The sequence below is a fragment of the Trichechus manatus genome, unplaced genomic scaffold (assembly GCF_000243295.1).
Source record: "Trichechus manatus latirostris isolate Lorelei unplaced genomic scaffold, TriManLat1.0 scaffold00122, whole genome shotgun sequence".
Classification (NCBI taxonomy): domain Eukaryota; kingdom Metazoa; phylum Chordata; class Mammalia; order Sirenia; family Trichechidae; genus Trichechus; species Trichechus manatus.
The window spans coordinates 7,866,593-7,877,468 of record NW_004444058.1 but is presented as its reverse complement, the minus strand read 5'-3'; the positions used below and the strand labels follow the sequence as shown (position 1 = coordinate 7,877,468).

At 44.0% G+C, this 10,876-nt stretch overlaps 1 protein-coding gene across 1 annotated transcript; it reads left to right on the top strand.

Annotated features, from left to right (window-relative positions):
* The first annotated feature begins 933 nt into the window (after window positions 1–933).
* LOC101359221 (olfactory receptor 10T2-like) lies at window positions 934–1,927 on the top strand. Its single transcript, XM_023738795.1, is given in 2 exon segments — window positions 934–1,361; window positions 1,363–1,927. Coding segments are annotated over 2 exon segments (993 nt in total).
* Window positions 1,928–10,876: the final 8,949 nt, after the last annotated feature.

Below are 10,876 nucleotides of genomic sequence, written 5' to 3'. Positions count from 1 at the left end.
TCAATTTCAGACTGCAGAAGTTGGTAAAATCTTCAATTTCTTCATCTTTGGCATTAGTGGTTGGTGTGTAAATTTGAATAATAGTGGTATTAATGGTCTTCCTTACTGACGTACAGATAATATTCTATCACTGACAGAGTTGTATTTTAGGATATAGCTTAAAATGTTCTTTTTGACAATGAATGTGATGCCATTCCTCTTCAATTTACCATTCTCATCATAGTAGACAATATGATTGTCTGATTCAGAATGGCCAATACCAGTCCATTTCAGCTCACTAATACCTAGGTTATCAATCTTCAAGCATTCCATTTCATTTTTGACAACTTCCAATTTTCCTTGATTCATACTTCATACTTTCCAAGTTCCGATTATTAATGGATGTTTGCAGCTGTTTCTTCTCATTTTGAGTCTTGCCACCTAAGCAAATGAAGGTCCTGAAAGCTCTACTCCATCCACGTCATTAAGGTCAACTCTACTTTGAGGATGCAGCTCTTCTCAATTGTATTTTGAGTGCCTTCCAACCTGAGGGCCTCATCTTCCAGCACTACATCAGACAATGTTCAACTGCTATGCATAAGATTTTCACTGGTCAGTTTTTTCAGAGGTAGATCACCAGATCCTTCTTCCCATTCTGTCTTAGTGTGGAAGTTCCGCTGAAACCTGTCCACTGTGGGTGACCCTGCTGGTGTTTGAAATACTGGTGGCATAGCTTCCAGCATCACAGCCACACACAAGCCACCACAGTTCAACAAACCGACAGACAAGTGGTGGAATCTCCTCTACCTAAGGTCAACTGATCTAATGACATGTAACTACTAGACTTGTGTTTTTCCAAACAACTAGGAACCATAGCCTAGACAAATTAACCATAAAATTAACCATCAAAACTCTCCTACCCTCCTGGTACCAGATGCATAGCAGACCATCCATATGTCACTGTATTCTGTTGAGTCTGTTGTCTCCTTTCAGGCGCCTGAAAAGCAGGGGGGAAATACTACCTGGCTGGTGACAAAGTTTGTTCTGGTGGGATTCTCCAACCTCCCAGACCTGAGGACCATGCTCTTCACCTTATTCTTCCTCACATACCTGGTCACCCTTAGTGGCAACACCACCGTCATCACCATTATCCACATAGACCGAACCCTTCACATTCCCATGTACCGCTTCCTGGCGGTGCTGTCCCTCTCTGAGACCTGCTACGCGCTGGTCACCATCCCCAATATGCTGGCCCATCTGCTGATGGAGAGCCAGGCCATCTCCATCACTGGCTGTAGGGCTCAGATGTTCTTCTTCCTCAGCTTGGGGTGCAGTCACTGCTTCCTCCTTACCCTGATGGGCTATGACTTGTATGTGGCCATCTCACCCCCTTTGCTACACAATGATCATGAGACCCACCTTTTGCCTCTGGCTGGGAGCCCTTGTGTTCTGTCCCGGGTTCTCCGTGGCCTTGATAGAGATTAGTATGATCTTCTCCTTGCCTTTCTGCCGCAGCAACCATGTGGAGCATTTCTTCTGTGACACTGCCCCAGTTCTGAAGCTCAGCTGCACCAAAAGTTCCAGCAAAGTGCTTGTCATCTTCTTCCTGAGTATCCTGGTCGTGCTGGTCTCCTTTCTCCTCATCCTTCTCCCCTATGCCTTCATTGTGGCCGCCACCATGAGGATACCCTCAGCAGCTGGCCGGCACAAGGCCTTCTCCACACGGGCGGCCCATCTCACTGTGGTCATTGTGCATTTTGGCTGCGCTGCCATCATCTACCTGCGGCCAGAGTCAAGGGGAAACCATGACCAGGACCGCCTGGTGGCTGTGTTCTACACAGTGGTGACTCCGTTGATGAATCTTGTGGCGTACACACTTCGGAATAAGGAGGTGAGGGTGGCTCTGAGGTGGAACCTGGCCCATAGCTATGGGTCTCAGAGTTTTTAAATAAGGACTTGTTCCACGTTCTACTCTAGCGTTTTATTAATGTGTGCTTCTCCAAAGATTCAGCTTCCTCATCTGGGAAATGGGAGCCACTAAAACCAGTTGCCATTGAGTCAGCTACAATCATAATGACCCCATGTGTGTCAGAGTAGAACTCTACTCAATAGGGTTTTCAATGGCTGATTTTTCAGTATATTGCCAGGCCTTTCTTCTAAGGCACCTCTGAGTGGACTTGGCCCTCCAATCATTCAGTTAGCAGCTGAACACATTAATCATTTGCACCACCCAGGGACTCCAGAAGGCACTGCCATACCTTAAATGAAATGCCATGTGAGGCAATTAACAAACAGTGCCTGAGACATAGTATAAGCTTAATAAAGGCTGCTTTTTCCCTTTGTCTTAATTTCTTGACTTGGGCAGGATCCACTGTGGTGAGAACAAGAGGAGGGGGCCTCTGACAGCCCAGCGTTCTCTGGGCAGTGGAGGAGTCAGCAGTGAAGGGCACTATGTCCACCGTTTTTTATTTTGTCTCACTGAGATGTAGCTCGCTTTAGTTTAATTAAATAATGTTGATTGATTGAAATCATGCAAAGGATCTTTTCCAGCCACAATGGAATGAAATGAGAAATCAGTAATAGGAGGAGAAGTGGAAACTTCACAAATATGTGAAAATTATACAACACATTCTTAAAGGGTGTGTCAAAGAAGAAACTACAAGTGAAATTGGAAAATATTTTGCAGCAAATGAAAGTAAAAACACAAAATAACAAAACTTATGAGACACAGCAAAAGCAGTGCTCTGAGGGAAATTCATAGCTCTAAAATGCCTATGTTAAAAAAGAAAGAAGATACCAAATTAATAACCTAAATTATAACTTAAGTATAAGGAACTAAAAAAAGGAGCAAATTAAACACTGGTAATGGGGCTGCCATCGTGTTATTCTCTAGGAAAATATGACCTGAACTTAATGTGCTGTATCTTCCATTGGTTTGTTGAGGTCCAACCTTCTCCACTCTGCTCTGTGCTACGTGATACCAACCTGTATGGACCACATTTATGGGCTCTGCCTTCTGAATTCCAGTTGGTTTTGGTCAGTGGGAGGCCCTGGCAGCAGATGAAGGGCAGGAAGAGAGAAAGTTTGGGATATTACTCTCCCAGCTCCCTCTCTACCTGGTTGCTATGGGTGGCTGTTCCCCTTAACCAGAGTCCACAGGTACTTTCTCTGGATAGCTGTAACCACTCTTGCACCTGCAGGCATGTAGGTGTTAACAGCAGTGTTGCAGTGTTTGTAAGCCACTAAGTTTTGGGTAATTTGTTACGCAGCAATAGATAACCAATACATAGGTGTGTGTGCAAAAGTGAAAGCCTTTTTCACCTCTCCATGCTATGAAATCTGTAAAGAGCCTCCCATGCACAGTGGCCCCAGATGAGTATGGTTGGCTCCACCATATTTAGGTAGATAGAATAGGCACCAAAAGGCTCCCTCAGCTCCCATGTACCATGGGAAGGATCTGGATGTTTCCACAAGCCCTGGACAGGCACTGACAGCTGGTAGGTCTGCCATAGAGTCCCCATGGCTAGGGCAAGGAAGGATCATGTGGCTGAGACTTAGCAAGGTCTGCATCTCTAGGGCAAATTCAGGTGGGCTGAGTTAGCCCAAGGGGACCACTGGAGTCTGAGAGCTTCCACTTCACTCAGAAGCCATCTTTGGAAAGGGAAGTGGAGGAAGCTATTCAAGTGAGATTGACCGTACCTGAAAGAGGTGGTTTTAAATGGAAAGACCAATTTAGCTGATGTCAGAAGAAACTATGTAGACTTTTTGGTAACCTACTCAACATCTCTTTTTCCTCTTACTCCTTGCTAACAGAACCCTGATTTTATTTGGGTTTCAGGGGAATCTTGGAAGCTGGGCTCCTGTCTAGCTAGCCCCAGAAAGGAGAATTTTGATTATAATAAGCTGATTATAGTGTTATGAATTGGATTGTGTCTCCAAAAAAGATATGTTGAAGTACTGACCCCTGGTACCTGTGAAAACCACCTTGTTTGGAAATATGATCTTTGAAGATGTTACCACTTAAATTAACATGAGGTCATACTGGAGTAGGGTAGGTCCTAATCCAGTATGACTGATGTCTTTATAAAGGAGGAGAACAGACACAGAGGGAAGATAGCATGTGATGATGGAAGCAGAGCTTTGAAGTGATACAGCCACAAGCCAAGGAACGCCAAGGATCTCCAGCCATTAGCAGAAGCTAGGAGAGAGGCATGGGACAGATGCTTCCTCAGAGCCCTCAGAAGGAATCAAATGGCTAACACCCTGATATAGGACTTCTAGCTTCCAGAACTGTGGGACAATAAATTTCTGTTCTTATAAGCCACCAAGTGTGTGGTACCTTGTTACAGCACTCACAGGAAACTAATGCACATAGTAACTCCATTCTCTTTCTAGAGACTTATATAGGAATGGACAGGGTTTCTGCCACTGCCCAAGGCAGCTAGTGGTTTCCACTGTTTCTGGTGTTTCGCAGCCCCAAGAGTGTTACAGTTCTCAGCCCTCTCCTCACTTCTCTGTTCAGCAGACACCAGCTTCTTCTTCTCCTGGCCTCTGCTGCTGTTTTCTCCCAGCTTGCCTTCTACCTGGTCCAGGGTTTCTGCTGCTCGTGGTGTCAGTGCCTTATGAATTTCCAATCTCTTATCCCCCAGGCTGACGTCTCCACCCTGGGACAAGAATTGGTGGGGGGAGGGGGAATGTCCCCAGGGACCATGCTCACTTCTCCTCCAAGAACAGAATGTTTGCAATCTCCAACCCGGAAAGCTCCTGTGAGCCTCCATCTTCCAAGGCCTTTATTGACCTCACTATGTGGCCTCCTGAGGCTTTGTCAGTATTGGCCCCCAAGTGATCCCGCTAAGCTGGGTCGGCCCTCTACTCACTGGCCTCAGGTGTGGTCCTACTCTCAGAACCAGGACCAAAAGGCGGAATTGTACACAGCACAGAAGTCTCATACCTCACACCCACACACGTATTGCCAATTGATTGTTGGCAGAGGTGCAAAAGGAGCCCTGGTAAAGCAATGGTTCAGCGCTCTGCTGCTAACTGAAAGGTTGTCGGTTTGAACCCACCCAGCGGCTCCATAGGAGAAAGACGTGGCAATCTGCTCCCATAAAGATCACAGCCTAGGAATCTCTATGGGGCAGTCTAGTCTGTCACATGGGGTCACTATGAGTTAGAATCGACTCCACGTCACCTAACAATAGAGGGACAAAAGCAATGCAAAGGAGAAAAGATAGTCTTCTCAACAAATGGTGTAACACTTGAACATTCACATGCAAAAAAAAAATTATCCTCAATTTATACCTCACATTTTATATAAAATTTAACCTAAAATAGACTATAGATCTAAATGTAAAAACCATAAAATTTTGAGAAAAAAACTTAGGAGGAAATCTTCATGACCTTAGATATGACACCAAAAGCACAATCCATAACAGAAAAAAATTAATAAATTGTACTTCATGAAAAATTTAAAACTTCTTCTCTGTGAAAGACATGGTTAAAAGAATGAAAAGACAAGCTACAAATCACATATTGCAAACCACATATCTGACAAAAGAGTTTTATCTAGACTATATAAAGAACTCTCAAAAATCAACAGTATGAAAACAAACAGCACTTTAGAAAATAAACAAAACACTTGAACAGACACTTCACATATAGCAAATAAGCACATGAAAAGGTCATCAACATCATTAGCCATTGGGAAAATGCATATAAAAACCACAATGAGATGTCTCTAACATCTGTTTGAATGGCAAAACAGATAACACTGACAACAGCAAAGCAAGTGCCGGTGAGGATGTGGAGTACTAGAACTCTCATACATTGCTTGGGGGAATGCGAAATGGTATAGCCTCTCTGGAAAACAATTTGGCAGCTCCTTATGAAGTTAAATAAGCTCTTACCATGTGACCCAGTAATTCCATTAATAGGTATTTAGCTTAAAAAAATGAAAATATACATCTACACGAAAACTTTACGTGAAATATTTATAGTAGCTCTATTCATAATCGCCAAAAGCTGGAAACAACTGAAAAGACTACACAATGCATGATTCCATTTATACAAAATTCTAGAAAGGATAAAACTACAGTGACAGCAAATTCGTGATTTCCAGGGCTAGGGGGTGTGGGAAGTATTCACTACAAAGGGACATGGAGAAACTTTATTGTAGTAGTTATACAACTGTAGGCATTTTTCAAAACTCATCCAATTCTACAGGTAAAATTTATAGGCTTTATTATATGCTAAAGGATTTCATTTTTCTTGGATACACATCAACACCCATGGAAGCAGCAGTCAAGAAATCAAACTACATATTGCACTGAGCAAATCTGCTGCAAAAGACTTCTTTAAAGTGTTGAAAAGCAAAGATGTCACTTGGAGGACTAAGAGGGTATTTTTCATGATATTTTCAATCGCCTTATATGCACACAAAAGGTGGGCAATTAATAAGGAAGACTGAAGAAGAATTGATGCCTTTGAATTATGGTGTTGGTGAAGAATATCGAATATACCATGGACTGCCAGAAGAACGAACAAATCTGTATTGGAAGAAGTACAGCCAGAATGCTCCTAGAAGTTAGAATGGCAAGGCTTCATCTAAGGTAGTTTGGACATGTTATCAGGGGAGACCAGTCCCTGAAGAAGGACATCATGCTTGGTAAGGTAGAGGGTCAGCCAAAAAGAGGAAGACCCTCAAGAAGATGGATTGACACAGTGGCTGCAACAATTGGCTCAAACATAGCAACGATTGTGAGGATGGTGCAGGATCAGGCAGTGTTTTGTTCTGTTGTACATGGGGTCACTACGAGTCTGAATCAACTTGATAGCATCTAACAACAATAGCATTATATGCTAATTATACCTCATAGAGTTAAATAAAAATGAATTGATAGGTAGATAATAGAAAGATAGATGATACACAGGTAAATAGATACTAGGTAGATACATGTAGATGATAGATGATAGAGATAGATAGATAGAAACTCATTGCCTTCGAGTTGATTCTAACTCATAGCGACCCTACAGGACAGAGTAGAACTGCCCCATACAGTTTCCAAGACTGAAATGGTTCAGACTACCACATTTCTCTCCTGCAGAGCAGCTGATGGGTTCAAACCACCAAACTTTCGGTTGGCAGGTGAGTGCTTAACCACTGCACCACCAGGAATCCTTGAGATATACATACATAGATAGATACATAGGTAGATATAGATAGGTAGCTAGCTAGGTAGATATAGATACAGAAATGATAGATATAGATAGACGGTAGAGATGGATGGATGGATGGGTGGGAGGGTGGGTAGGTGGGTGGGTGGATGGATGGATGGCTGGATACAGACAGATAGAGGTAGGTAGGTAGGTAGATAGGTAGATTGATGATAGATTGATTGATTGATTTGTTAAAGGATGTTCCTGCCCCACACAAAAGAAAGTCCCCAGGTGGAGAGCTGCAGATATCAGATGCTGTCAGCATGTACCGGAATGGTGAGTTCCAAGGGACTGTGGGGGGCACCTTCTATACACCCCCTAATTGGTCTGAAATTTCATAAGAGCTGGGACTGGACCTATATAATTCACCATTCTTCTCCCAACAACTTGTTCAGGACCTGGTACATCGCGTTGTTGTTAGATGCCGTTGAGTTGGTTCCAACTCAGAACAACCCCATGTGCAACAGAATGAAACACTGTCCGATCCTGCACCATCCTCACAATGGTTGCTATGTTTGAGCCCATTGTTGCAGTCATTGTGTCAACCCATCTCTTTGAGTGTCTTCCTCTTTTTCACTGGCCCTCTACTTTACCAAGCATGATGTACACAGTAAGTGCCCAATAAATGTGTAGGAAGTATGAATGAACATAAAATAAACTTGGAACAATAAAAGAAGCTTCCCATCTTCAAAGACAGCCAAAGGAGAGGGAATGTAGTGAACATTTATTTGTTGCTTTTTTTAGCATTCATGCTCTGCCAACCTGGTTGCCCCCAAATCTACCCCAGCCCCAGTTCCAGAGTAGGGAGTGATTGCTATGTCAGTGTATTCCATAGCCCATGGCCATGGTGATTGGTTAGAGCAGTGGTTCTCAACTGAGACGATTTGTCCCCCAGGAGAAGCTGGCAATGTCTGGAGACATTTTTGGTTGTCACAATGAGTGTGTGTGTTGGCGCCTAGTGGGTAGAAGCAAGGATGCTGGTAAACACCCCACAATGCACAGGACAGCTCCCACAGCAGAGAATGATCTGGTTCTAAATATCAATAGTGTTGAGGTGGAGAAACTCTGTGTTAGAGGATGGGTACATGACCCAATGGACTCATACTAGTGATCACGAAGATGGCACAGGACTGGGCAACTTTCCATTTTGTTATACATAAGGTTACCATGAGTCAGAGCTGACTTGATGGCAACTAATAACAACACAACCCAATTGGAGTCAATAGAAAATCAATCCCAAGATTCCTACAAAAGTGCTAGAAGGTTCTCTCTTCCCTAGAAAGTACACTGTGGAGATGTGAAGTCTATGACCTTTTCACATATTTTGCTAACACAGAGGGAGGGTTGGAGTTGTATAGGTGGGGAAGAGAGATTGGGTTGGGTACAACATAGAGCCTGAGGCTGAAACTGAACCCCAGAGAAAAGCTGTAGAGAAGACAAACTTAGTCCTTCTTGACCTCATCTGAGCCACTAGATCAAATCTCTCCTGAAGGTAGTCCTTTTTAGTTTTATGAGCTAATTAATCTCCTTTTTTTAAGTCAGTCGAGTTGACTTGCCACTTGCAACCAACAGCATTTCAACTCATAGGTGAATCAATGGAGATTAAATCCCGCCTCCTTTCCTGGAGGGTCTCATAGTAAAGATAACCTTGTCTTGGGGCACAATTGGTTGCAAGAAACAGAAACCTATCTGTTATGGATTGAATTGTGTCCTTCAAAAATATGTTGAAGTCTTAACGCCAGTACCTGTGAATGTGACCTTGTCTGGGAAAATAGGGCTTTCTTTGAAGATGTTATCATTTAAATTAAACGAAGTCATACTGGAGTAGGGTGAGTACTAATCCTAATCCTTTCTGAGTGGTGTTTTATAAAAGTGGAGAACGAATACAAAGACAGAATCACATAAAGGGGTAGATACCATGTGAAGATGCATCTATAAGTAGCAAAAGAATGCCAAGGATTGCCAACAGCAAGGAGAAGCATGGAAGTTTCTGTCTGAGCCCTCAGAAGGAATTGACATAGCTGATATCCTGATTAGAACTTCTAGCCTCCAAAATTGTGAGACAATCAATTTCTGTTCTTTAAAGTCACCCACTTTGTGGTATTTCGTTATGGCAGACCTAAGAAACTAAGACTGGAATATGTAAAGGATGCTGGCATCCATAAAGGAGTATTTATTACATGGGTACAAGGTTACCCCAGGTGAGACTGATGCAGAACCAGCTTCAGGAACTTAGGAAGCAATCAGTAAACACCTGTTGTTGTTGATGGAATGAATGCTCAATTAACTGGACATGATACTTCCTCCAGCCTGCTAAGACCATATGAGCTCCCATCTCTGATTTTCCCTGCATATTAGCTCCATTCTCCTACTGTTTACTCACACTGGTAAAGGCCCCAAAATGGCCATTCATAGTTCTTAATCTGCCCGTGGCCTTAAAAGCTCCACCAACAGATGACCTTAGCATGAATTAAAGTTCTCAAGTGAGGGAATCTGATTGGCTCATCTTAAGTCAGGTGACCACCTTTGAGCCAGTCAGTGGCAGCCTCTGCCAAAAGAGAATGCATGAGTGGGCAGTCAAGCCCAGTGGGTTTACCCCAAGATGCAAGCTCAGTTTAGGTCTGGGGGTGGGGGAAGACAGAAAAGTCCCCACCACCATCACTCCCCACATCGCCTAGACACAGACCAACTACACTGAGTGTTAACTATTCCTTTATTAGGTGGTGAGGGGAGTAGGGGGCTGTACAATGCAGGGGCTGGTATTCAGCTACACAAGGGTTGTGATCAGAAGCCATATTACAAAAATAGCCTAAAAATATTTCTATTCTGCCATAGAGCTGGGCCAGGGGAGCACCAGGAGGAGGGGTCTCCACCTAGGCAGCTCTTTCCCTCCCTGCAGTCCCATAGTTACAGGGAGGCAAAGTGAAACGCACGCTTCTCCCCTGGTCCCCAAGTTCTCACTAGCCACCCCCAGTACCCAATGGTAGGTGGCCCAGGGGGCAGCAGGGCTCTGGGAATGGGTTCCACAGGTCAGAATGGCCCTTCCCCCATCAAGTTACAGAGCAAATCACATCTGGAATGCAGTGAAGTGAGGGAGAGGGGTGGGGAAGGAGTCTCCTAAGTCTCGCCTGACCCCTGGCCCCAGAGGGCGTGCCCAAGGGTGCCTACTTGGTACATACCAGGGCCATGTACTTGGTACACGGGATCCCAGTTTGCCTGTGCACTGAGTACACAGAATCCAGCTTGGCCAAATGGGCCCACAGACTCAGCCCCACGGGGGCACTGGGGGTTCATGGGGAGGAGGGAGTATCTCCATATATATATTTTGTAAAAAATAATAATAATAATAAGTTTGTTTAAATGAATTTGTTTTCTATACAAAACATAAAAAAAAAGAAAGAAAATAATAATCCACTCATGTAAGAGCGTGAGAAGCGAGAGGCCAGAGGAGGGAGGAAGGAAAGAGAAAGAAGGGGACAACAGGAGGTCCCAAACTCATCCCAAGAGTGAGAAGGTGGGGCAGTCAGCCCCCACTCGTTATAAATAAAGGAAGACTGAGGCCCTGGGCCGGTGGCCTGTCTTGGTGGAAAGAGAAGAGAATGAAAAAGACTAAATAGAAAAGAGGGAGAGGCCAGGATAGGGTGTCTTGAAGCCCCCCTAGATCCAGGCACTGAGAAGGGTC